The sequence below is a fragment of the Coregonus lavaretus genome, assembly GCF_964263955.1.
Source record: "Coregonus lavaretus genome assembly, chromosome: 22".
Lineage (NCBI taxonomy): Eukaryota > Metazoa > Chordata > Actinopteri > Salmoniformes > Salmonidae > Coregonus > Coregonus lavaretus.
The window spans coordinates 9,727,834-9,755,812 of record NC_140009.1 but is presented as its reverse complement, the minus strand read 5'-3'; the positions used below and the strand labels follow the sequence as shown (position 1 = coordinate 9,755,812).

The 27,979-nt window shown below is 40.6% G+C and overlaps 2 protein-coding genes across 2 annotated transcripts; one reads left to right on the top strand and one right to left on the bottom strand.

Moving 5' to 3' along the window:
• The first annotated feature begins 332 nt into the window (after positions 1-332).
• On the top strand, positions 333-27,685 carry slc35a2 (solute carrier family 35 member 2). The gene is made up of 5 exons (XM_084187648.1): positions 333-679; positions 16,194-16,376; positions 19,121-19,272; positions 19,531-20,237; positions 25,676-27,685. Exons 1-5 carry the CDS (start codon positions 604-606, stop codon positions 25,701-25,703), a joined length of 1,146 nt encoding a protein of 381 aa, XP_084043774.1. The 5' UTR covers positions 333-603; the 3' UTR covers positions 25,704-27,685.
• Positions 5,665-8,308, bottom strand: LOC311150259 (E3 SUMO-protein ligase ZBED1-like). The gene is made up of 3 exons (XM_084187644.1): positions 7,739-8,308; positions 6,584-7,212; positions 5,665-6,499 (listed from the first exon to the last, which is right to left on the bottom strand). The coding sequence occupies exons 1-3, from the start codon at positions 8,295-8,297 to the stop codon at positions 6,107-6,109; spliced, it is 1,581 nt and encodes a 526-aa protein (XP_084043770.1). The 5' UTR covers positions 8,298-8,308; the 3' UTR covers positions 5,665-6,106.
• Positions 27,686-27,979: the final 294 nt, after the last annotated feature.

Sequence of the window (27,979 nt, the reverse complement as noted above, 5' to 3'; positions counted from 1 at the left end):
TGATCATTTCTTTCACAGGCCTAGTGCAATGCTGCAGTAGCCTATAATTTGAGTCTGGCGTAATCATTTTTGGCTAATGTTGAAAGACTGTAGTCGTGTTCCTGGTCTGCAGAAGATGAGGACAGTAATGGCGGTTAATTGGCGAGTTCGTTATGTTTGCATCGCCGGGTGCCCGGGTTGGACGGGGTTTGCGCATTTTAGACCATTCCATTGGTCCTATCAATACCACCGAACGATGGAGAGGCGGTCCCTCACCCCAACAACCAATAGGACCATCTGTACTGGAAGCTCTGGGATTCACCAATAGGACCATCTGTTCTGGAAGCTCTGGGGGTTTTGTGAATGTGCCAGCGAACAAGGAAATGATTGTGAAGTAAAAACAACACATTAGTGTTTTAATCGTAACGTGGAATGGCTCAGCTAGTGGGGTGGGGAATCGTAGCACTCGTCAGTTGATGTGTGAAAGGGGCTGCAACAGCAATTGGGTACAAGCTAGCTACCAGTGCTAAATTAGCTAACGTTAGGTGAAAGCAAAGGCAAGGAATTCGCTAGCTCGCTGTCTAGGTGACATCTCATTCCAGTTCACATAACGTCAATGCCAACATGGCAGTGGGCAACAACAACGGCCAAGGGACAGGAGTCGGAGAGCAGAAGACGGCTTCTCCTAGACAGAGTGAAGGTAAAACTATGTTTTGTTCAGCTGCTAGCTAGCATGATGTTTAGCTGACTGCACTGTGTTGATTTGCTAGCTAAGTTGGCTAGCTAGCCATGTTAACTCATCTAGCGAGCTAGTTAACTATACAACTACAGCAGAGTGTCAGTCAGTGTATCCGATGGCTCGTAACTAGCTATTTTAAAATAGCGACCTAGTTCATTAATAAAGTATCCAGGCAGAGGTTATTTATGTGTATATGTATATGTGTGGCTCTGAAAGTTGCATTCAAAACGTTAGCTATAGCCCCTCTCATCAATTGAGCCTGTGTGTGTGTTGTAATTTTGGTGATGTGGAACTTTTTTCTCTTTCATTACAGCCAGGTGAGGGTGGGGTCAGAAACTACTCACACCTGTTTGAATTAACTGCGCTGTAATGTAACAATTATGAACCAACCAAACAAGTCAGACAACTAGCAGGAAACGGTGAAAAGAGAAGTCAATTAAAGGTGCAACCAAAGATTATAGATATATTGACAAGATACATGTCTCTCCGCCCTAACAACTGGAGCCCTTGTCCACAAAGCGGCATGGCGGGCTGTCGAGCTCCTGTCTATCCTTTGGATTGGTGGATACATCTCATTATTGTAATCCTTTTTTAAATATTCGATGAGGGTTGTTAACGTCAACTCTCTTTATACCCCGTTGTTGAATACTCGTTTCTGATTGGCTTGAAGGGCATTCTAGAGCGTGCATTATTTCCCTTTATAAACTAGGTGGTTCAAGCCCTGAATGGTGATTGGTTGAAAGCCGTGGTATATCAGACCGTATACCATGGGTATAACCCCAAAAACATTTGTACTGTTTTAATTAAATTGGTAACCAGTTTATAATAGCAATAAGCCACCTTGGGGGTTTGTGTATATGGCCAATATACCACAGCTAATGGCTGTATCCAGGCCCACTGCGTTGTTGTGCCTAAGAACAGCCCTTAGCTGTAGTATATTGGCCATATACCACACCCCCTCGGCCTTATTGCTTGAATAATGCATGGTATATCAGCACAGTAGTTTATTCTTACATGTTCTGTTTGAGCTGCTTTTGGAAGCAAAAGTCGAATTGAAAACATTATTGGCATTGTTGAATTCGATTTTCATAATGGCAAGGTAGGACTGATGTTTTGGTTAGCTAAACTAGCAAGTCTGTTTGTTTGGTTACCAAGGCAACAACTGTAGTTATCTAGTAAACATGCTAGTTAGCTACTTCAGTTGATGTTGAACACATTTCTAGTGGCAAATATGTTCAATTATAGCCATGGTATTTAAGTGATAATGCCAGAGAAGCCGGTGTTTGGAGGATATATTGGCACAGGTGTTGTTAGGCCTGAGATGGCAAACTGTGCCAATATATCCTCCAAATACCGGCTACGAGGGCATTATCACTTTTATACAACATATTCAAATAATGATTGACATATTTTCATTAAACTTTATTTTGATTAATTTATTCATACTATTTCATCCTTCCACAAGATATAGTCCCGACAACAAACCTAGGGTTGCTACCCAAGCCGGCTGGTCGTTCGTTCTATCGGTTCGGTTGCCAGAGACGTGACCCAGTTGTTCAGTCTTTTTGTTCTGTATCTAAGGACACGACCCAGTCGTAGCCATACTGGCTGGCAACGTTCTTATCCCTTGCTTGCTAGCTAGCCAACTACCGCTAACGTACAGTCACGTCCAACAGTGCAGACATAATAACAACAGTAGCGGCATTTGCATTTGTATAAGCTATTTTCTAGTGACATCCATAACAATGAGCTAATGAGGCGTGATTTCGCCTGGCATAGAAAATGTGCTCTCTCGTCAGGACACTGTTGTTCAGAGGAACTAGCCAACAACACAGCTAACACAATCACTTCAAACTGAAGCTGGAAAGACTGCAAACTAGCTGCACTTTGTTTCGTTTTTTACCTTTTTTCTTTGTATTTATTTGTATATATCCATAAAAATGATGCCAGCTGATTCATGATTTCGACTGGCTGAGAAACGCTGCCTGTCTGTATCGTCCCGACCCCGACACGTTCATTACCATGGGACAGCTGGAGATCGAATTTCAATATTGAAACAATGTTGCAAATGTCGGAGTGACAGACAGCAAGGTTTATACAAATCTACGCTGTTGAAAACTAAATGTTAGTCTAAAAGAAATGTGAGATAATGTCTAGATGCTTTTTATAGTGGAGATCAAGTTTGTAAATTGCCTGGCTGGGCTGATAAGACAGTGGATTGCGCAGTCAGATGCAACAGAGTAAATAGGCATTTTAACGTCATAGATTTAGCCTGTGGTAACTTGTGGAATAGACACCGGCTGGAATGCGGTTTTAACCAACCAGCGTTCAGGATTAGAACCACCCGTTGTATAAAAAAGGGTTAATCAACTCGGGGCTATGCATTCTCTGGAAAATAATGCAATTCCTCTCTGGTGCAACATGCAGAAATGCGCCGCCATTTCCTGGTTGCTAAAATTACAATAGTTCGCATAATTTCCGTTTATGACAAAACAAGCAATGCATAGTGTAGTGAGTAATTGTACCATCTAAACAACTGTCAAATATCTTTTCAATCACCAAAAATATTGTATTTTCTGCTGTTTTGAAGCTGGTGTACAAAACCGAAAGTAAAAGATGCAAAAACGAAACTTAAGCACAGGAAGCATAGCGAATTTACAACAGATCTACTGCTTCTTAGACTTGTGTTAGAAATTGCGTCAATTCAAATCTGGTATTAGGAACAAAAGAGGTCAACACGACTTCTAAGATATACTAGTTATTTTAATTAATGCAAAAACCTTCAATGGTAAATATGATGTTTCGTATATACGGGCTCTCTGAGATGTCTCGCAGGACACTCCAGAGAACTAACACATTGTTTTAGAAACAATACCCAAATACTCTGACAGAGGGAATTTCCCACTTCTCTGCTGGCCAATTAGAGTAGAGGCTTGAGCGTGGTTGAAACTTTCTCAGCCAATCCGTTGGTTCAGGGGTTGGTCTCATCTCCTCGGCGCCATTTGTTGCACACTTCAGCCAGGCACAAGATTATCATAACAACATATCATAGTGAGAAGAGCCAGCTCCCTTAGACATCATTCCTACGTCAAAGGAAGGCTCACAAATAACTATTATAGTCTAGCATTTGAAGACACAATCCTTATCTTATTTTTACCCCCTAAAACAGCTCTTCACATCAATCACAGCCTTGCCAGGTGTCACAGCCTACATTAGCCCAGTCAAGACTGCATTCTTTCTAAGTTAGTCATCCCATCAATTTAGGAGAATAATAAATCCCCAATAGTCCCCCTTTTCACACCTAATAAGGTGTGATTCAAAAAATAAGAAAACACAGATTGTCCTTCATTATAATACAATACAAACAAAAAATCACACTTTTATTAATAGGCCATAATGATACTAAAAATTCAAACCCTCAGTCCATCTACACCCAACTTGCAAATTGTTATCAGTCACCAAGGAACTTCAAACCATCACATAAGGAAAGACAAACATTCACATGGTTAACTTGATTAATAAAGCATAAAACACAGGATTAATAGAACACAAAACATAAGACTATTAAAACATAAAACACAAACAGAGAAGTATATTTTGGCCCCCTTTAGACACCCTCTAGTGTCACTCCACCAAGCCTGGTAGGTCATATCCTCCATTCCTAGATTGGAGTCCAGGATTGGGCCTTATCTCACCATCTGTTGGGAAATCACCTCTCCATCTCCTTTCTCACCAAACCTCAGACACAGGAAATAAGACAACATCCACAAAGAACAAGTATACCCATAGAAGCTATAACTTCACCCAGAATAGTTACAACAATAGTTTTCCATTTATCAAATATGTTATCAAACCAACCGTTTATGGAGCTATCAATACCAGATCTCTCAGCCAGTTTGTTCGTCAGTGTAGTTACTCACATGAAGCTCTTTTGTCACTGACCCGTCCGGTGCTATATTGTTTGAGGATGAAAATACAGCACATAGATCCAAACAGAACACAAACTCCGCCCCTCTCAGCCAAAAGCATATCTAAAGCTATTCTATTCTGCCTTGTCATTAAGATAGTTGCAGCTGTCTGCTCATCTAATCCCTTTATTGCATCACAAGTGTGGTTTATAAATCTTTGCTGGTTATAGTAAATATAATTTATCCAATCTACGTTTTTATTAATTGTTGACCACCAAAAAATACTTGATTCAAACTCAACTGCGATCTGATTCCTAGCTTTGAATTGTTCTGGAACCTCTCGAGGTACTCCTATCCCATCACAGGATCCTTTCATCAAAGGATCCCGGGAGGAGGTCCTACTTTCTATTTGACAACTCACCAGTCTCTGACACGTTTGATTGTTTACATATGTAGTTGAGTTCACAATCAGTTATCACCACACAACCATCAGATGTCAGCACGGGCCTGGTTTTAGTTCCTACAATCCTCTGGCTGCAACAAAGAGGAGAGATTAGTCATGTTCTCTTTCAGTTGTGATATTCTCTGTGTAGGAGCAGAGCTAAGATGCCCTACTCTGTATCCTATCTTACTAGTCCTAGAAAAACAATTAGAATCCCCTGAGACTTCAAACGTAGGCAACCTAGGTCGGAATGACTTTGTTATCGGGGGATACAGATAGTTTAAGTTACTACAAGACTCTTTCACCACATTCCCAGGTGGCTTGCATGGAGGATAAACCTGTTTTTGCGTACTTCAGACTTTCAGACAGTACCTACCCTTTAAGGCTGAACGATTTTGGAAAATAATCTAATTGCGATTTTTTGCCCCCAATATTGCGATTGCGATTTAATATGCGATTTAATTTATTTATCCTTTTTCCCCTACAAAACATAATGAATGATTTAAATATGACCAACACAATAGTATATACATTTAGTGTGAAATGTTCTTTCCCATAGGCTGGGTCTATTTGTTAGAATTAAATTCAAACATGTATGACTTGAAATAAATGACATTTTTATTGAACTGCTCATTACAGAAACATCTGTGGCTTTGCCACTGTGCATTTAAATAATTTAAACAAAGGCATGAACTTTGTAAACACTGTGTGCAAAAGGTACAGTCTTAAGAAAAAAATAATTTTAAATTGTATGTATCTTACTGCTCCCAAGTCAGTAACATTTCACACAACTGAAACAAGGAATTTGCTTTGAAAATATTTTGTAAAATCAAAGTAAATAAAGTTATAAATAAAAAATGAGAAATGCACTTTTAATTTAGACAAACTATTTTTTATAAACGATTTGAATATTATAATATAAAATAGATGAGCCTCACTTATCTCAAGTACACAACAATAACACACCACACAGACTAAAGTTCACTACGAGTATGGCACTGCCAGCCATACTTATCCAACAGTTCTGTTCTCAGTGGCTCACAGGTTTTTTGCTAAGAAAACCAGAATATTGACTTTTTCTGGCTTCAAGGCTGAGCGAGTGCAAGTCACAATATTCCCTCCTGTGCTAAAAAGACGCTCTGAGGGAGCGCTTGTAGCAGGTACACAAAGATACTTGCGTGCCATGGTGCACAACTGTGGGTAGCTGATCTTGTGCACCCTCCACCAAGCCAATGGATCATCTTCTCCATCAATGGTAGGAGTCATCAGGTAATTGTTTATCTCTGCCTCTGCGACATCTTCAAGATTTACAGGCAAAGAAGGAGAGGCTGAACTGGTCTTGAAAAAACTGCCAAGAGACCTCTTCGTCTTTTCCCCCAAGGACTGTGCACTTTGAGGCATCTGAACAGTTTCAGTACGAGACCTCTTCTCCTATTAGATGAAAACAACAGCCATTAGTTTTCCAGTTAGATTTTACAGAAAATTTTTGTTTTTGTGAAATACATAATTATTTACCCAATGATATGTACGTTGTGCCAAGTCTACTATCTCTGTCTTCAGACGAGTCTTGATAGCAGGGATGTTGTCTGTACTGATGTACTGTATTTTGAACCTAGGGTCCAGGAAACAGGCAACATCCAAAAGCTCCTGGATGTTTGGGTCTCCATATTTGTTATTGAGGTATGCTAGGACTTTGGTTTTTATTGATTTAGTCAGGTCAGTGTCCTCAGCATCTTCAGCCAGGACTGATGTGGCAAAAAGGTGGAGAACTGGCTTGAGGTAGGAGATGCTTACATACTCCTCTCCAGAAAGAGCATCAGTAAACTCCAGTAGAGGATGCAGTGCCTTGTGAATCGACTCCAACACGTCAATATCCTGCCAGGTTGGGATAAGGGAGCGTGCATATCGATCTCCAGACAATACCTGAGAAATGGCTTTGGCCTGTTCAAGCACTCTGGCAATCATCATTTCTTTAGAACCCCATCTTGTTGGGCACTCCGTTATGAGGTTGTGCTCAGGGAGTTTGAGCTCTCTCTGTGCCTCCGTCAGGGCTGCTTTCTTCTTCCAACTGTGGGAAAAGTGCCCCACCAGCTTCCTGCACAGTGCTGTTGCCCTTGACACTCTGTCATCTTTGAGTGCATTTTCTAAAAGAAATAAAAAGTAGTGTATTACACACAATTTGAGTTTTGATACAAGGCTCTCACTATTACACACTCAAATTAGCTGTAATTCTGAAATACACACATCCACAACACATCCTCTCTCTCTCTCTCTCAATTCAAAGGGTCTTTATTTGCATGTCAATTCTCTCTCTCTTTCTCTCTCTCTCTCTCTCATAAACACTAAAAAAACATGTAAAAAACAAAAACAAGAAAAGAAAAAAAATGCAGGTGGGCATTCCACCACAGACAGACATATGATATAAGCAAGTAAAATGAATTTACATATTAGAAAAGGAGTGGAAGTATGAATTTATTTAATCCCATCCGATTTATATAATATCATTTATATATATTTGTATATTCAGCTTTACTAATCGACGCATCTCTCTCTCTCGCACTCGCGCACACACACACACACACACACACACACACACACACACACACACACACACACACACACACACACACACACACACACACACACACACACACACACACGATAACTTACCAATGGCAAGATGTAATCTGTGGCCAAAACATTGGAGCCTCGTCCATTCATTAAGCCGCGCAGCAAGCACCATATTCGACGCGTTGTCCGTCGTGATGCAGACGTGATTCTCCTCGTGGAGATCCCAGCTGACAAGCCCTTCTCTCAGGCCGGCTGCAATATTTTCCCCTGTGTGATCGTCTGGGAAGTAGGTAGTTTGTAGGCAGCGAGCTCGGAGGTTGAAATCTTCATCAATAAAATGGACTGTAAGACTCTGGTACGGCTCAGCTGTGCGGCTTGACCACATATCAGTAGTGCTAGCAAAAAACTCCACCGTTTTAAGTTCCGCGGCGACTTTCTCTTTGCACTTTTTGTACAGCTCCGGTATGGCAGTCTGACTGAAGTATGTGCGGGAGGGTATACTGTAACGTTTATCAAGCGTATGTATTAATGCCATGAACCCAGGCTTGGTCACCGTGCTGAGAGGCATCATATCTTTGGCTATGAACTCGGTTATTGTCCGAGTGATTTCTCCGTGCCGTTTTGAATTACGTTCATACGGAGTGACACTTTCGAACATTTCTGTCAGTGATCCCTGTCTTGAGGTATTTGGCTTGTCTCGCGCACTGATGCTCGGCATTTTGGTCATACAACTGTCATGCATTGATTTGTGGTATTTTTTTAAGTGCTGAAACAGGTTTGTAGTGTTACCCCGTGAAGTAGCAATCGGAGCACGGCATGCTCTGCACAACACCTGACGCTGCTCAGCATCTTCTTTTTTAAAACCAAAATAGTTCCACACCACCGACGTGCTGTTCCTCTTCGATATTAAAGTATCAGCTGTGTCAGTTTCTGACTGTTCCGTCGAGCAAGAGGCCATTGCGCTGGACAGCATGAAAAGTCGCGTCACGTGACCACCTCAAATCGCGCACGTTGCGATTAGAAAATCGCGTTCAGTCAAATCGCGATATTATCGCGAATGCAATTAATCGTTCAGCCCTACTACCCTTCTATGGGTCGCACTGCCATTTCTGGTAATTCCCTACCCTCACAACACTACACCTGTCCCCAAACTGTGTATGGAGATTTACATATCCCCCACGCTCTCGATATGAGCAACTACATAGTCCCAGGATGTACACGGCGACACACATACAGTGATGTCCTCCCCTAAAGTCCCTAATCTTCCCCTTTCCCTACGTCTAGCTGTCTCCTATGCCTTCATAGACTGTGCTCAGGTATTATTTGAGTGTGTTAGGAAGATGGCCCCCACAATCAGACAGCTACCTACCGTCAGGAGACCTGTGAATCCCCACCCTTGCCCTGAGAACATGTCAGACGCCAACCCATTACTTCACCTTCTACCAAACTCACACAGGGATGATCAGACAGGGTAAGGGAATCTTCGTTAAGGAGCCAACCCCCGAGCCCTAATGGTGATCGGATCTTTCTCCTAACTCTGTGTTTGTTCATCAGGTGTAACTGGGTTTACCTTTTTGCAGTGTGTGACATGCACCCAGATGGATCTAATAGGACTTGATAGGGCCCTTCCCAACAGGCCTGCTTCCAGTTTTTCTTCTTTTAGGGACTGGATCCACACCCAGTCTCCTGGTGTGATAGAGTGGGTTACCTTCTCCTTTAGTTCACCTGTGGGGCACAAAACCTCTGACATACGGGTGTGGTTAATAAACTATCTTCACACATACATGTTGAGCTCTCAATTTCTATTGTTTTATTTTTATTTTTATTTAATCCTATCATTATTATTTAATCCTATCACTCCCCCTTTTTGACACATGATTTGCCCATGTGTCAATATTACCACCTTTCTAAACCATTCCTTATGTAATTTATCATCCTATTGCCATGCCTTTAATTTTTGGTATTATCTTTTGCTTCTATATTGCTCCTCCCACTTCCTTTGTCTTTTATGGCAGCTAAATTCAACTTTCATCCAGTTCAGAATCAATTAGTAATCCAATCAATCAATCTCTTATCTTATAAAAACACTTATGTTTAGTTCAAACTCTGTTCTACCCCGGCTCTCCCGGGCTTGACCTGAAGACTAATTGTTGGACATGACAAGTCTATTTCTTAGGTCACCTAAGTCTTCTATCTAGCAACAAAGAATAAAAATCTCTATGTTCATGATTAACCCAGTTATATCTAATAGCCCACCAAAAAACCTCATCATCTTTAAATCACTACCAATGTCATATCCCTCGTTACTCTCTACCATTTGGATAACATCCCTGATGTATGTATGCCTCCTTAGAGTTTACATTTACATTTACATTTTAGTCATTTAGCAGACGCTCTTAACCAGAGCGACTTACAGGAGCAATTAGGGTTAAGTGCCTTGCTCAAGGGCACATTAACGTCATTTAGCAGACGCTCTTAGCCAGAGCGACTCACAAATTGGTGCGTTCACCCTATAGCCAGTGGGATAACCACTTTACAAAAGTTCCAAATTACTTTACCATGGGCTACCATTGCCTTCCCATAGATAAGATCACTTAATTTACCCGTATGCAGTACATAATGGAATACGCAAACTTTACAGCACTTTATCATTACCAATAAGCTCATCATTTGTTTTTTGTTTTAACGGTTTTGGCGCTTCAAATATAGCAGTTTTCCTGGATGAGTTTAACATTCGCCCCTCCTGTGTTATAGTGTGTCCTAGGTAAATGACCTCGCTCTACCTAAGTTGAAGTTTCTTTTTGCTCACTTTGTGTCCCTGTTCTGCCAGGAAGGTTAACAATTGGATTGTATCCCTCTTACATCCCTCCTGAGTGGGATTAGCCAATAGAATATCATCTACATAAATTAACATTTGCGTCCTTCCCTATGTTCAAACTTTCCCAAATTCTTAGTTATAGCCTGGGCTAAGATTGTAAGACTTTCTGAAACTAACTGTAAGTCCATGACCATCCTCCAGTCGGCGCTAGGTGCCTCCTTTCTAACAGGAAATATTGGAGAGTTTCATTGTACCACATCTCCAGGAATTATCACCCCTCCCTTAAGTAAATGCTCAAATGTAGGTGTTATCCCTTTTATTGCTTCTGGTTTCATAGTATATTGCTTTTGGTATGGTCTATTATCGAATCGAGGAATCACTTGTACTGTAGCTACCCCCTTAATTAGTCCTACATCTGTTGTCCTTGTGACCATAATTTGAACGGAATTGCTGCTAACTCAGCCTCCTGTTCCTGAGTTAAGAAAATCTCTTCCTGTCATCCGTTAAAATTTATCTCCAGATGGACACTGGGCTGGGTTTTTGCTCTCCAATTTAACTTTCTTCTATATCTCCCAGTGGAGTGGCCATACTGATCCCCATTTGGTGTATTCTGCCAGTCAGTAATGTTTTTCCCCTGTTTTATCCATTTACCTAGTGATAACCATTCCTCTGAATGTTCTTTCACTAGGGCAACATGGGGGCTCCACCTTTCTCTGTACAGCCTCTGGCTCTGTGAACCCATTTTAACCCAATTTGAAAAAACAACAATCACAAATAGCCAGGCCTCACTCAATTTGATAGCTCACTTTTATGACCTAAATACTGCCTAACTGAGATGAGCTAATCTCTTTCTCCTAGTTATAATCTAAAGATGGTAGTACACACAAAACATGATAGATATTCCCAGTCTTAACCCATCAATAATTGTTTGTATCATTCTAATTCCTCCTAACTAATCCATTAAACCACTCAAAATTCCTCGAGTATACAATTATTATTTAATTGATTACCCTAACTCTGCTACATGTGATCTCATCTCAAATGATCCATTTATCAATTATTTATTCAACCCCCTAGGAAAACCTGTCTTCCCTTCTATTGTTCCTGTCCTCCCTGTAAATGTCATATTTGAGTTTTTAGCCAATACAATCACGGTTACATCAAATGTTCCCTCATTTAATGGTATTTTCTTTCTAATATAACTTCCCTAAATGAGATTAAATCCCCTGCCTTCCTCTACTATCCTTATATCATTACTGGATCAATGATAATAACCGTAACAACAATTGTAATAACTATTTCATATTAAATTGTGTATTTTTCTGATAATGTTATAATTGTAGCCTATTCCATCACTTTGATTTAAAATATAAGTTTATGTAACAAATCCATAACCCACTACAGGCTGGCGCTATTCCCCAGCACAACAGCCAATGCATACTTGCATCCTAACCAAAATATTATCGTTTTAAAATGGTCCATCTATCTTGTATTTCCCCGCTAACCCATTTCAGTTCGCTATTCAATTTATTTAACTGTTCTCTCTGATTAGGCCCTAATTAATAAAACAAATACTTGCTATCGTTGGTCAGCATACGCTTAATGACATTCCTACCATCTGAACTATACTGTCTCTCACCCTCCCCTTGCTCCTTCGGGGAGAGCGCATGGTAACCTTATAACATATTTTCATAGCTTAAATAGAAGTATTCTAGAAAAGTCTATCTAATTCAACCTTTCACATTTCTCAATCCACATAATAATCTAGGTATATAGCCCCACAGCGAAAGCTTTGTCTACTGTCCCTACCTGTGTTCGAACCAGGGACATCGCCAGTCACTCCACACCATCTGTGATGCTCTGAAAGTAACTACTCCCAGTTCATTCATAGAGCAAGTGACGTCACCAAATGAAAATCGCAGTAGCTTTCACCTCAGCAAAAACTCCCTCTCCTTTTGATTCCCTATTGTATAAGTTAGTTTTTCTATTTAACCTCTAAACACGCTACAAATAGTCCATTCAACATTACCAAACCAAATACTCCATCGTACCCATTCAATCAACACATCAGCCGTTGAATTTACACTCATAAATGCAGATTGTTACTCCATGCCTTGAAATGATAAATAGATTTCCACTAATAGTACCATTAATGATCTCATCTTACCCTCTGACACAAAATAAAGTTCCCTCACTGTACTACGTTAGCTCTACCATGATAATTAGTTCAATTTAACCCTCTATTTGTTTTGTACTATATTATACATTACGTCTAAAACAACATTTACTTAGTTTATTCCACCATCACATTATCCAACAACGCCACAATCTTAAACTCATATGGGGCGGCTGGCAGTTTAGTGACCAATAGCGCCGCGCCAACAACCGAGAGGTCGCCGGTTACAATCCCCGAGCCGACCAGGCGAAAAATCTGCCGATGTGCCCTCGAGCAAGGCACTCAACCCCAATTGCTCCCATAAATCGCTCTAGACAAGAGCGTCTGCCAAATTACCAAAAACGCAAATGTAAATATTCTCTACTTTCTCACCCAACGCACGTCTACTCTCGGTGAGCAAGTTTAGAACACTCTCTCGTCAGATACCCACATGCGTTCCCAGCCATCTCCCAGTCTTTTCATGGCTCCAAAAGCCACACTTTCGCTCTCTCCAGCCCCTCCCCTCGCAACTCTACCTTTTTGAGGAGCTGTGAGGAGCTGCTTCTCGTCCCAGCGCGCCTCCAATATTCCGCCGTTACTCAAAGTACTCCAGTCCATTTATTTAAATCAAATAATTCCCACCTAATTAGTTAAAGTTGGTGCACGTTTATAAACCGAATTATTTCGGTCTAATTGTTTAACCAGTATTTTGCACGGTCAAACATCAAACGTCAAATCAAATACTAAACCGAATTGCTTCGACACAACTATTCAAAAGCAGTATTATGCTATGTCAAACACCAAATGTTATATTTCAAATATATCAATTCAAACGTTCTAGTTCAGTCACACAATTCATCACTTTAGCTTTATGTTCCCAATTGTTTTTAACGGGTTATATGGTTTAAGCAACCACAAATCCAACAGTTATCCCCAAATTATACCGTTTGGACAGCCACAGACGTCTTAATATACAGGTTTATTATTTTTTAATAACCCCTATTCACTATTTTATTTCGTCTGTGATCATTCGCGCACTCATGCATACAACAACACCCAGTGTCCCCCTGACTCTATCCGTATCTAGCCTTTTGATACGTGTCAGTAGCGTAACACTATCTAAAATTTAAGTGGCCATTATGATCCTAGCCATATCTTCAGTGGATATGTGCCACAACGTTACACTTTAATCAATTAATCCCTGTATCTCACGGTTCCACCATTTGTGGTCCAGAGACTTCAGTATCTTCCTTGATCCTAGCCATATCTCTCTGAATATGTGTCAAGGGAACAATACTCAATTAAAATGTTGGCGCTCCTCTGATCCTAGCCATATCTCGATGAATATGTGTCAGTAGTCAACGCCCTTAGCCAATAATTCCCTGTATCTCCAGTTCTCACCCCTGGTGATCCTAGCCTGGAGACTTCAGTATTTTCTCAGAACCTAGCCATATCTCTTCTGGATATGTGTCAGAGAAACAATACTCAACTAAAATTTTGGCGCTCCTCTGATCCTAGCCATATCTCTTCTGGATATGTGTCAGTAGCCAACACCCTTAGCCAATAATTCCCTGTGTCATCCAGTTCTCACCCCTGGTGATCCTAGCCTGGAGACTTCAGTACTATTTCCCGATCCTATCCGTACCTAGGCTTCTGGTACGTGCCGGTGAAACAATACTCTACGGTACCAAGGTTTAAACATCACATCTACCAAAGGCTTGCATGTCACAATATTGTGCTTATCTACTCATATTAGTTTCATAATTTAGTTCACTTACATCAGACAGTTGTTTCACAAAATTAATTTGGATAAAGCCAATGTGCAGATCTTCAGTTATTTAACAATAGGTATCTGCTTACCTTTTTAGAAGCCCGGGCAGTTTGTGAAACATACGGTTCGATGAAAGAGTTGACCAAATGTGCCGGACATTACCCAGCAAAGTCCCTTCTACCAGATCACGACGGGTGTCACCAATTGTTAGAAATTGCGTCAATTCAAATCTGGTATTAGGAACAAAAGAGGTTAACATGACTTCTAAGATATACTAGTTATTTTAATTAATGCAAAAACCTTCAATGGTAAATATGATGTTTCGTATATACGGGCTCTCTGAGATGTCTCGCAGGACACTCCAGAGAACTAACACATTGTTTTAGAAACAATACCCAAATACTCTGACAGAGGGAATTTCCCACTTCTCTGCTGGCCAATTAGAGTAGAGGCTTGAGCGTGGTTGAAACTTTCTCAGCCAATCCGTTGGTTCAGGGGTTGGTCTCATCTCCTCGGCGCCATTTGTTGCACACTTCAGCCAGGCACAAGATTATCATAACAACCTATCATAGTGAGAAGAGCCAGCTCCCTTAGACATCATTCCTACGTCAAAAGAAGGCTCACAGATCACAAATAACTATTATAGTCTAGCATTTGAAAACACAATCCTTATCTTATTTTTACCCCCTAAAACAGCTCTTCACATCAATCACAGCCTTGCCAGGTGTCACAGCCTACATTAGCCCAGTCAAGACTGCATTCTTTCTAAGTTAGTCATCCCATCAATTTAGGAGAATAATAAATCCCCAATACTTGCTTGTATAATCTAGGTCCAAGAGGCTTCTAAACAGCTTCTACCCCCAAGCCATAAGACTCCTGAACATCTAATCAAATGGCTACCCAGACTATTTGCATTGCCCCCCCCCCCCCCCCCCCCCCTCTTTTATGTATAGTCACTTTAATAACTCTTCCTACATGTACAGATTACCCCAATTACCTCGACTAACCGGTGCCCCCGCACATTGATTCGGTACTGGTACCCCTGTATATAGCCTCGCTATTGTTATTTTTACTGCTGCTCTTTAATTATTTGTTACTTTATTTCGTATTATTTTATATTGTATTTTTTGTGTGTGTTTTTTGGGGGGGGTATTCTTTCTTAAAACTGCATTGTTGGTTAAGGGCTTGTAAGTAAGCATTTCACTGTATGGTCTACACCTGTTGTATTACGCGCATGTGACATAAACATAGATTTTATTTTAATTTCTAGGAACTCTACTTACCAGACGTAAAGTGAAATGTGTCCCTCGCTATCAAATAAACGTCAGAATCCAATTTTTGTGCTAACCGCACCATATTCCTGCGGAGTTAGACAGCGGGCTGCCATTGGACCACGCATTTCACGCGAGACTTCCTACCACAAAATCCACCACTGTATACACAGCAGGAATATGGTGCGGTTTGGACAGAAGTTGGATTCAGATGTTTATTTGATAGCGAGGGACACGTTTCACTTTACGTCTGGTAAGTAGAGTTCCTAGAGATTATACATATGGTTTTGTTGAAAGGAACCTTTTTTTTTTGGGTGACGCCGGTTATGTTGTGGTATGGTTATTTTCTGTCGCCACCCACCAGAACGACGCACAACTCAGGGAGTCCAACCAATACAGACTCCCGAAATTGTCCCAAAGCTATGATATGCCTATGTCTTGTGAGAATAGATTTTCATCTGGTTCAACTGGCTTGGATTTTCAGCAATGCATGCAAAGTAGGGCTAATGATGTCATCTGATGTTGTCTTTTTACTACAGTGAACAGAAAGCTGAAATACATCAGTTTGGCCATCCTTGTTGTCCAGAACGCCTCTCTTATCCTCAGCATCCGCTATGTCCGCACGCTGCCTGGTGATCGTTTCTTCACCACCTCTGCAGTGGTTATGGCAGAGGTGCTCAAAGTACTTACCTGCCTTTTTATAATTTTGGTCCAGAGAAAAGGTAAGCCTCCATTATTGAATATTTAAAAAAAACTAAGGTCGATGTCTGCTCCCCCACGAAAATGTAATTAGCATAATACAAAATCCCAATAAAAATCTGTCAGTTTCAGCTAGAGATATCTGTTTGTTTTTTTTGCATTGTATGCATCTCAATCCCCTGCATCCACCTGTGTCGCAGTTCCGCATCTGCGGTGACAGAGCTGGAGCGGTGTTTGTCAGACCATGAGACATCCCGAAAATCGGTCTTCTCACAAAATAGTCTGTAGCGTCCGAACAGTTTGGCCTACAAACTATTAGGAAACGATGAGCCTCTTACGAACACCAGGGTGGTCTCCGTTTTGCTCTACGACCCCAACAAGCGTTTTGGGACTTGTCTGAAGTCGGTACAGCTGATCTGCCAACTTCTTTCTGAAGCGTCCGAACAGTTTGGGCTACAAACTAATATGACCCCTCTGGGGAAAGGTGAGACTCCTCACGAACACCTACAGTGTATTCGGAAAGTATTCAGACCCCTTCCCTTTTTCCACATTTTGTTATGTTACAGCCTTATTCTAAAATTGATTTTTTAAAATGTTTTGCAAATGTATTAAAAATAAAGAACAGATACCTTATTTACATAAGTATTCAGACCCTTTGCTATGAGACTCAAAATTGAGCTAATGTGCATCCTGTTTCCATGTATCATCCTTGAGATGTTTTTACAACTTGATTGGAGTCCACCTGTGATAAATTAAATTGATTGGACATGATTTGGAAAGGCACACACCTGTCTATATAAGGTCCCACAGTTGACAGTGCATGTCAGAGCAAAAGCCACGCCATGAGGTCGAAGGAATTGTCCGTAGAGCTCCGAGACAGGATTTTGTCGAGGCACAGATCTGGGGAAGGGTACCAAAACATTTCTGCAGCATTGAAGGTCCCCAAGAACACAGTGGCCTCCATCATTCTTAAATAGAAGAAGTTTGGAACCACCAAGACTTCCTAGAGCTGGCCCCCCGGCCAAACTGAGCATTCTGGGGAGAAGGGCCTTGGTCAGGGAGGTGACCAAGAAGCCGATGGTCACTCTGACAGAGCTCCAGAGTTCCTCTATGGAGATGGGAGAACCTTACAGAAGGACAACCATCTCTGCAGCACTCCACCAATCAGGCCTTTATGGTAGAGTGGTCAGACGGAAACCACTCCTCAGTAAAAGGCACATGACAGCCCGTTTTGAGTTTGCCAAAAGGCACCTAAAGAACACTGACCACGAGAAACAAGATTATCTGGTCTGATGAAACCAAGATTGAACTCTTTGGCCTGAATGCCAAGTGTCACGTCTGGAGGAAACCTGGCACCATCCCTACGGTGAAGCATGGGGGTGGTAGCATCATGCTGTTTAATTATAATTTTTTTGTGGCAGGTACTGGGAGACTAGTCAGGATTGAGGGAAAGATGAACGGAGCACCTCAGACTGGGGCGAAGGTTCCCCTTCCAACAGGACAATGACCCAAAGCACACAGCCAAGACAATGCAGGAGTGGCTTTGGGACAAGTCTCTGTATGTCCTTGAGTGGCCCAGCCAGAGCCTGGACTTGAACCCGATCGAACATCTCTGGAGAGACCTGAAAATAGCTGTGCAGTGATGCTCCCCATCCAACCTGACAGGGCTTGAGAGGATCTGCAGAGAAGAATGGGAGAAACTCCCCAAATACAGGTGTGCCAAGCTTGTAGTGTCATACCCAAGAAGAATTGAGTCTGTAATCACTGCCAAAGGTGCGTCAACAAAGTACTGAGTAAAGGGTCTGAATACTTATGTAAATGTAATATTTCCGTTTTTTATTTTTAATATATTTGCAAAAAAAATGAACTTTTAGCTTTGTCATTATGTGGTATTGTGTGTAGATTGATGAGGGGGGAAAAAATGATTTTATCCAGTTTATAACAAGGCTGTAACGTAACAATGTGGAAAAAAGTAAAGGGGTCTGAATACTTTCCGTATACACTGTACATGTCGGTTTGCTCTAGGACGCCCACAGTAAGGCCAACTTGTATTTTTTTTAATACTAAAATTCTAAATCAAATAGCAGAATGATCCTTGGTTTGACCTTCATTAAATAATTCCTTATAGCTTAGTAGAACCCCCCCTTATGGGTTAATGTGTGTAAAGGGGATTTTCGGTTGAACAAAAAGGAATGCAGTCGTTGATGATATCAATCAGAAATGTATTACAAGAATTCAGGGAGAACACCTCCCAGAGCAGAAACAAAGAAAATGTATTGGAGACAGGCCCTTAATATTCTAATCAGACCATACCCAATGTTCTGCAAACATCAGGCGGAGAGTCTGGTACGAAGTCATAACAAAATACAGTGACTTTGCCAGCTGCTACAGAATCACAGTGTTCATAATGTCATCAATACAGTAATAATCAGTGTGTCCTGGGTCCTTGTACCTTTTTAGTAGCTTTGATGTCAATCACTATCAAATGACATGATAACAATCCAGAACATTCAGTAACAATTCTACTACTGACCATCAACCAGTACACAAATGAGTCACAAATACAGCACTGGAAGCATTGTGTTAATTACTCTTAACTGAATATTCCCATTACAATGTGTTTACTGCAGAAACATTTTGGCATTGTTTTTCAGGTTCAGTACTTGGCTAATTTGTGTTGCGTCAATACACATGACCTTACCTGCAAAAGTGGTCGTCTGCATTTTCACCTGTGTCTCACAATCAACCCGCTCTCTCCCTCTCCCAGGAAACCTAAAGGAGTTTATTGTATTGCAGTACGACTCCATTGTCATCCAGTACAAGGACACGCTTAAACTGGCTGTCCCAGCACTCATCTATACCTTGCAGAACAACCTCCAGTATGTGGCTATCTCCAATTTACCAGCAGCTACTTTCCAGGTTAGTTGCTCTGGCTGCCCAGTAATGGGATGGTGTTTCTTCTTGCGTCACATCCTTGTTTATGATATCTCATAGCAAATCACTTTACCCCAAGCATAAACCCCTTGAGTGCCCCACAATAGCCTAGCATGCATTTGTTTTGTTTTGTTTCCCATATCCTCCTGTAATCAATTTTTATGATTTTGGTCTGCAATATGCAAAATGTAGTATGTTGGTAAATGCTGTTTGGTTTAATGAATGTTGTGGTTATTTCTCCAGGTGACCTACCAGCTGAAAATTCTGACCACAGCCCTTTTCTCTGTGCTGATGCTGCGGAAGAGCCTTTCACGGATTCAGTGGCTGTCCCTGCTCCTGCTGTTCGCTGGGGTTGCTATCGTACAACTGGAGCAGGAAGGAAAACAGAAGGAGACTACAGTCACTGGACAGAGCCAGAACTATGCCAAAGGACTGGTGGCAGTGATAGTGTCCTGCCTCTCCTCTGGCTTTGCTGGAGTGTACTTTGAGAAAATCCTTAAGGGCAGCTCAGCCTCTGTGTGGATGAGGAACATCCAGCTGGGCATATTTGGAACTGTACTAGGCCTGTTGGGGATGTGGTGGAACGATGGCCTTGCCATTGCAGAGAAGGGCTTCCTGTTTGGGTACACACCCATGGTGTGGGGTGTCATCTTCAACCAGGCTTTTGGGGGCTTACTGGTGGCGGTGGTAGTGAAGTATGCAGACAACATCCTGAAGGGGTTCGCCACTTCCTTTTCCATCATTGTCTCCACTGTAGTCTCTGTCTACCTCTTTGGGTTCCACGTGGACCTCCTCTTCACGCTGGGTGCTGGTCTGGTCATTGGAGCCGTCTATATGTATAGTCTGCCCAAAGCAGCTGCTCCCCCCCCCTCTACTGTTACCCTCTCTTCTTCCAGCCACAGTCTGGCCGACGGCGCTGGAGACTCGGAGATGGACGCTTTCCTCCCAAAGTCAGTCCTGGTGAAATGAGCAATCTGCAATCCTGTCTGTCACTCTCTTCTTCCTTTAAAATCTCATTATTTTTCCCTTTGGACTAAAACAAACTTTGACTTCCATCTTTGTCTTTCTGCTACTTATATTTCATTTGGGAACTTCATATCAATAGATTTTTGATACAAAAGGAAGGGTACGGCATCTCTGTGTTTTAGTTCTGTAGATAGCCCTAGGTTGTTTTTCCTCAGACTACCCATCAGTTTATTCTGCCTATAATGGAATGGGTAGCCAGAGATTTTAACCCCCTTTTCGTGCAGTAGTCTACTAAGTTTTAATACTTTTTGAAAGCACAAGAGGGTGAAGTATGAAAACTGGTGATATTCTGTACATGTTAATCATGCCTCTGGGAATATCATTGCTTTCAATCCTTAGTTCTCTACAGACCCCTCTTTGCCTTAAACAATGTATTTTTAATCAAAAGAAAGCCTTACCACTTATCCAAATGACTTGCCAGAGGACTAAAAATACAGCTGCAACTTTTGTGTTGTTTTTTAAATTGAGGTTATGGTCTTCAAGAAACCTAGTTACTTGGATACCGCAGTCATCTAGGATACAACTCTTTAGACAGAGAGTCTGGCCACTCTACCATGAAGGCCTGATTGGTGGAGTGCTGCAGAGATTGTTGTCCATTTATTTCTGCCTGCTCTCCTTTGAGCTCCTCAGGTGTACTTTAATTTCTGAAGTAGACCTAACTAATCGAATCCCATCCTAACGGCACCTAAAAGGAGGCTAGTTTAGGGTGGGCTAGCTTGGGCCCACCTGAGCTAACAAATGGTCATGCTGTGCCTTTTCTCTTTCGTTTGTACAGTAATTATATAATTTGTTGACAAAAGTTTAAAATGTATAAATAATATCAAATTATAATTTCCTTTTTTTTTGCTTCAAATAATTGTGACGGGTTTGTGGAAATATGCTCATGCTGTGGACATGTTGTGCATATTTATACACCAAAACTGTTCTCTCTAATATGTCTTTTTTTGAAAAGATATCTACTGGAGTTGATGGAATGTTTTAATGTTTTTTGTCAAAGTGGAAAATATTTGTCCCTGAGCACGAAACACACACAGAGTAAACTGGACAAGTATCAAATGGTAAAGCCATTAGTTGTGGGGGGTTTTTTGTTTGTTTTTTACACTCAAGTCTGCTTTATTATCATATTAAATGGAGGAGCTTTTCTCTTTAAATCAAAGTTAAATCCCAATGTTACCAGAGAATATTGAACATACTTTTTGCAAGAATGGCTTATATAAAATCATCAAGCTGACAAGGACAATATACTGTATCCTTAGGCATCTAAAATCCTTTTAGTCATGAATTGATTTATTTTGATTTTGTTTACTTTTGGGCTGGTGGTGTTGGAGTGGGTTACACATTCAGATACAGCTGCTCATAATCTTTTGACCTAGAGGCCATTTATTTAAAAAAATTCAATGCATAAATAAGTAGGCCTGTATATGGTATTCTATCTTAAAAGTCTGGGTTAGTATCATTGGCATTAAACAAATGAATTGATACGCTTATTAAAGGCAGTTTGAAAACGCTGTACAAATGGGATTCCTAAGGGAGGTGATAATTCTCACAATTTGTCTGTGGTTATTTTTCAGAATCTAAAATGGAAAATGAACTTTCCCATTAGTTATATCTATTATATACATATATATTTTGTATTTTTGTATTTGTCTATGTTCATGACTTAGCAATTTCTGTGCACTCTCAAACAAAAGCATACTTTTATTTAGTCATCAACATTTAACTACAGTATCCCTATGCCTTTTAGCCTCTATGAGAACTGACATGACCACCATATGCTGGAATAATTATTGGACACTTACGTGTTACCTATTTAGGTTACCTGAGAAATAGTATCTGGTCTCAGTATGATGGTTATCGTTGGGTTCTTCCTCAGAAAGACTATTAGCAGCTGTTCAATATGGGATGGATTTGTCTGTGTTCATTGCCTTCAATGTTGAATCTGTATCAGTGTCCTCCACTTTTTTATCTTATTGTCCCATATCACTGTTCAGCGTTGGATGCATTTATATCTGTGTGATATGAAATGAACTTATGAAGAAAAAGATAGCTATCATGGTTAGTTTGCAATGTGTACATAATTATTTTAGTAAAACTTTGATCAAATGGGAGCTGGTATCCATCCCTCTTGTGGATTTTGTCTTAATTCATGTATACCGAACAAAAATATAAACGCAACGATTTTACTGAGTTACAGTTCATTTAAGGAAATTAGTCAATTGAAATAAATAAATTAGGCCCTAATCTATGGATTTCACCTGACTGGGCAGGGGCACAGCTATGGGTGGACCTGGGAGGGCATAAGCCCACCCACTGGGGAGCGAGGCCCAGCCAATCAGAATGAGTTTTTCCCCACAAAAGGGCTTTATTACATAAAGAAGTACTCCTCAGTTTCATCAGCTGTCCGGGTGGCTGGTCTCAGACGATCCTGCAGGTGAAGAAGCAGGATGTGGAGGTCCTGGGCTGGCGTGGTTACACGTGGTCTGCGGTTGTGAGGCCGGTTGGACGTAGCCAAATTCTCTAAAACGATGTTGGAGGTGGCTTATGGTAGAGAAATTAATATTCAATTCTCTGGCAACAGCTCTGGTGGACATTCCTGCAGTCAGCATGCCAATTGCACGTTACCTCAAAACTTAAGACATCTGTGGCATTGTGTTGTGTGACAAAACTGCACAAGGTTCACCTGTGTAATGATCATATTGATATGCCACACCTGTCAGATGGATGGATTATCTTGGCAAAGGAGAAATGCTCACTAAGAGGGATGTAAACAAATTTGTGCACAACATTTTAGAGAAATAAGCTTTTTGTGCATATTGAACATTTCTGGGATCTTTTATTTCAGCTCATGAAACATGGGACCAACACTTTATATGTTGCTTTTATATTTTTGTTCAGTATAATTGAAATGTAAGTACAAAATCCTGTGCCCCTTATAAGTAAAGTTAACATTATAATAACAAAATGTTAACACTGTAATATTCCACTTGGTGCAGAGCACCACCAGTAGTAATGTGTTGTCACCCTGATCCAGTGAACTATTGCATCCCTTTAAGTCATATAAGGCCGTTCGTATCCCTGCATCTTTTTCCAATGACAAATGATCGCCTGTAGTGATATAGATGTTGAGAGATGCTATTATCCATCATCTTTAAAAGACAACTATCCCAGTCAAATCAGTAACATCAGCTTGCCTACAATTTATGCATGCTAAACTGGTAGTGAGAGACTGAAGTGAATATTAGGGGGGAAAATTCAGCATAAACGTTTTTGTCGGAAGTGATACAATACACTGCTTTTACCAGTTTTTGACTTATATTTCACTGTTTATTTGATCGTTTGATCGACCAGCTGTGCCTTGGCTTGCCCTATCTTAACCTCCCCCACACCAGTGTCTCAGTTCTACCATGGTTATGTCATGTGTGTGTGTGTGTATATATATATATATATATATATATATATATATATATATATATATATATATATATATATATATATATACAGTCATGGCCAAAATTGTTGGCACCCCTGAAATTTTTCCAGAAAATGAAGTATTTCTCACAGAAAAGTATTGAAATTACACATGTTTTGCTATGCACATGTTTATTTCCTTTGTGTGTATTGGAATAACACAAAAAAAACAGGAAAAAAGCAAATTTGACATAATTTCACACAAAACTCAAAAAATGGGCCGGACAAAATGATTGGCACCCTTAACTTAATATTTAGTTGCACACCCTTTGGAAAAAATAACTGAAATCAGTCGCTTCCTATAACCATCAATAAGCTTCTTACACCTCTCACCCGGAATTTTGGACCACTCTTCTTTTGCAAACTGCTCCAGGTCTCTCATATTGGATGGGTGCCTTTTCCCAACAGCAATTTTAAGATCTCTCCACAGGTGTTCAATGGGATTAAGATCTGGACTCATTGCTGGCCACTTCAGAACTCTCCAGCGCTTTGTTGCCATCCATTTCTGGGTGCTTTTTGAAGTATGTTTGGGGTCATTGTCCTGCTGGAAGACCCATGATCTCGGACGCAAACCCAGCTTTCTGACACTGGGCCCTACATTGCGACCCAAAATCCTTTGGTAATCCTCAGATTTCATGATGCCTTGCACACAGTCAAGGCACCCAGTGCCAGAGGCAGCAAAACAACCCCAAAACATCTTTGAACCTCCACCATATTTGACTGTAGGTACTGTGTTCTTTTCTTTGAAGGCTTCATTACATTTTCGGTAAACAGTAGAACGATGTGCTTTACCAAAAAGCTCTATCTTGGTCTCATCTGTCCATAAGACGTTCTCCCAGAAGGAATTTGGCTTACTCATGTACATTTTGGCAAACTGTAGTCTTGCTTTTTTATGTCTCTGTGTCAGCAGTGGGGTCCTCCTGGGTCTCCTGCCATAGCGTTTCATTTCATTCAAATTTCGACGTATAGTTCGCGCTGACACTGATGCACCCTGAGCCTGCAGGACAGCTTGAATTTCTTTGGAACTTGTTTGGGGCTGCTTATCCACCATCCGGACTATCCTGCGTTGCAACCTTTCATCAATTTTTCTCTTCCGTCCACGTCCAGGGAGATTAGCTACAGTGCCATGGGTTGCAAACTTCTTGATCATGTTGCGCACTGTGGACAAAGGAACATCTAGATCTCTGGAGATGGACTTGTAACCTTGAGATTGTTGATATTTTTCCACAATTTTGGTTCTCAAGTCCTCAGACAGTTCTCTTTTCCTCTTTCTGTTCTCCATGCTTAGTGTGGCACACACAGAAACACAATGCAAAGACTGAGTCAACTTCTCTCCTTTTTATCTGCTTTCAGGTGTGATTTTTAGATTGCCCACACCTGTTACTTGCCCCAGGTGAGTTTAAAGGAGCATCACATGCTTGGAACAAACTTATTTATCCACAATTTTGAAAGGGTGCCAATAACTTTGTCCGGCCCATTTTCTTAGTTTTGTGTGAAATTATGTCAAATTTGCTTTTTTCCTGTTTTTTTTTGTGTTATTCCAATACACACAAAGGAAATAAACATGTGCATAGCAAAACATGTGTAATTTCAATACTTTTCTGTGAGAAATACTTCATTTTCTGGAAAAATTTCAGGGGTGCCAACAATTTTGGCCATGACTGTATATATATATATATATTCAGTGTTTATTGAGCTTTTAGCTACCCTATTTTCTGAGCTGTTAGCTTCCCTAGGGAGAAATATCTATTTTCACATTAGTTAATGTGAGACAATAACATGTAATTTTTTTATAAGGTTGTTATAGTATTTGCTTAGGACAGAACAAATATCTCTTCTTCTTGGAAACAATATCTGACTGGTGCTTTGTGTTCCGTTTTCTCTCTGTTCCTAGGGCCTCTGAAAAGGAAAAAGGATGCTAAGAAAGTGCTTGACGTCTGAAAGCGTACCGTGCCTGCATCTCATGCCAAAGTGATGTTCAAAGGAAAATTATAACAAATGCCTTCTATTAATTGAATTGAAATTCCTATACTAGCAGATGTGTTGGAGATGTTTGCCTCGGTTGCGAAGAGAATTACATGATCTTATAATCATGCTTGGTTTACATGTAACAGATCAGGGGTTGAAACTGCCTTTGTAGAAACGATTTCCTTACACGGTTGCCTTACTATTTATCTATATAACATTAACATGATTTCTAGTGAAACATTTTATATTCCATTTTCTGCTCCATATCTACCCATTTATAACAAGCATTATTTAATCCCCATAAGATTGTTGAATAGTGTTTAATTATTAATTGTATGATGCATGTGTGTGTATGATGCATTGAAACACTAACCAATGTATATGTTTGTTCAACACCCAGCTAAGCAAAATTGAAAATGTGTTGAAAGTAGGTGCAGCAGGTAGTCTAGCGGTTAAGATGGTTGGGTCAGTAACCGAAAGGTCGATGGTTCGAATCTGTAGCTGATTATGTGAAAAATCTGTCGATGTGCCCTTAAGCAAGGCACTTAACCCTAATTGCTCCTGTAAGTCGCTCTGGATAAGAGCATCTGCTAAATGACTGTAAATGTGTTGATTTTTATTTGGGTTGAAGACAGTCCATGATCATTTGGCGCCATCTACTGAACAATATTTTAATCTGTCAGCTTTGAATGTTTTTATTTTTATTTATTTAGCCTTTATTTAACTAGTAGGCAAGTCAGTTAAGAACAAATTCTTATTTACAATGACGGCCTACCAAAAGGCAAAAGGCCTCTTATGGGGACGGGGCTGGAATAAAAAATAAAAATATAGGACAAAACACACATCACGACCAGAGAAACACCACAACACTACATAAAGAGAGACCTAAGACAACAACAAAACATGGCAGCAACACATGACAACACAGCATAGTAGCAACACATGACAACACAGCATGGTAGCAACACCACATGACAATAACATAGTAGCAACACAACATGGCAGCAGCACAACATGGTAGCAGCACAAAACATGGTACAAACATTATTAGGCACAGACAACAGCACAAAGGCAAGAAGGTAGAGACAACAATACATCACACGAAGCAGCCACAACTGTCAGTAAGAGTGTCAATGATTGAGTCTTTGAATGTAGAGATTGAGATAAAACTGTCCAGTTTGAGTGTTTTTTGCAGCTCGTTCCAGTCGCTAGCTGCAGATAACTGAAAAGAGGAGCGACCCAGGGATGTGTGTGCTTTGGGGACCTTTAACAAAATGTGACTGGCAGGATGGGTGTTGTATGTGGAGGATGAGGGCTGCAGTAGGTATCTCAGATAGGGGGGAGTGAGGCCTAAGAGGGTTTTATAAATAAGTATCAACCAGTGGGTCTTACGACAGGTATACAGAGATTACCAGTTTACAGAGGAGTATGGAGTGCAGTGGTGTGTCCTATAAGGAGCATTGGTGGCAAATCTGATGGCTGAATGGTAAAGAACATCTAGCCGCTCGAGAGCACCCTTACCTGCCGATCTATAAATTACGTCTCCGTAATCTAGCATGGGTAGGATGGTCATTTGAATCAGTTAGTTTGGCAGCTGGGGTGAAAGAGGAGCGATTACGATAGAGGAAACCAAGTCTAGATTTAACCTGAGCCTGCAGCTTTGATATGTGCTGAGAGAAGGACAGTGTACCGTCTAGCCATACTCCCAAGTACTTGTATGAGGTGACTACCTCAAGCTCTAAACCCTCAGAGGTAGTAGTCATGTGTGCATGACAATAACATGATTTTGGAGACGTGTGTTTGTAATTATTGCCTAATACCTATGTATGGAATTAAATACATTTCCTAGTGTTATGTCATGCAAACTGAATTATTTTACAAAATTGTCAGTGTTGGTTCATGCTCTCTCAGATAAACATGCTTAGATGTCAAAATATTTTATTTGCCTTTCGTTTTTTCTTTAATGATATGTAATTCATGAGTTTAAAAACCCACACCCATATATTTATTTAGTGACCAGACCATTTTAGTTGACAAGAAGGCCCAGTAGCATGTTATGGAAGGATAAAGGCCTCTAAAATGGTCGTCACTAGTTACCACAGCCACAAAGTCATAAACCCCGCACATTTCTACAATTTATCTTCATAAAATGTGATTTTAAACCAACCTTAACCACACTGCTAACCCTAACCTTAAATTAAGACCAAAAAGCTATTTTGTTTTCATGAAC

Bases quoted from the DNA above. Each gene is read 5' to 3' on its own strand.
- slc35a2 (XM_084187648.1), top strand. From the start codon at position 604: ATGGCAGTGGGCAACAACAACGGCCAAGGGACAGGAGTCGGAGAGCAG. The intron at 19,273-19,530 runs GTTAGTTGCTCT...TTATTTCTCCAG, and splicing joins TACCAGCAGCTACTTTCCAG to GTGACCTACCAGCTGAAAAT. The intron at 20,238-25,675 runs GTCAGTCCTGGT...CTCTGTTCCTAG, and splicing joins ATGGACGCTTTCCTCCCAAA to GGCCTCTGAAAAGGAAAAAG.
- LOC311150259 (XM_084187644.1), bottom strand. From the start codon at position 8,297: ATGTTCGAAAGTGTCACTCCGTATGAACGTAATTCAAAACGGCACGGA. The intron at 7,213-7,738 runs GTAAGTTATCGT...TATTTCTTTTAG, and splicing joins CAGATTACATCTTGCCATTG to AAAATGCACTCAAAGATGAC. The intron at 6,500-6,583 runs GTAAATAATTAT...TTCATCTAATAG, and splicing joins CACAACGTACATATCATTGG to GAGAAGAGGTCTCGTACTGA.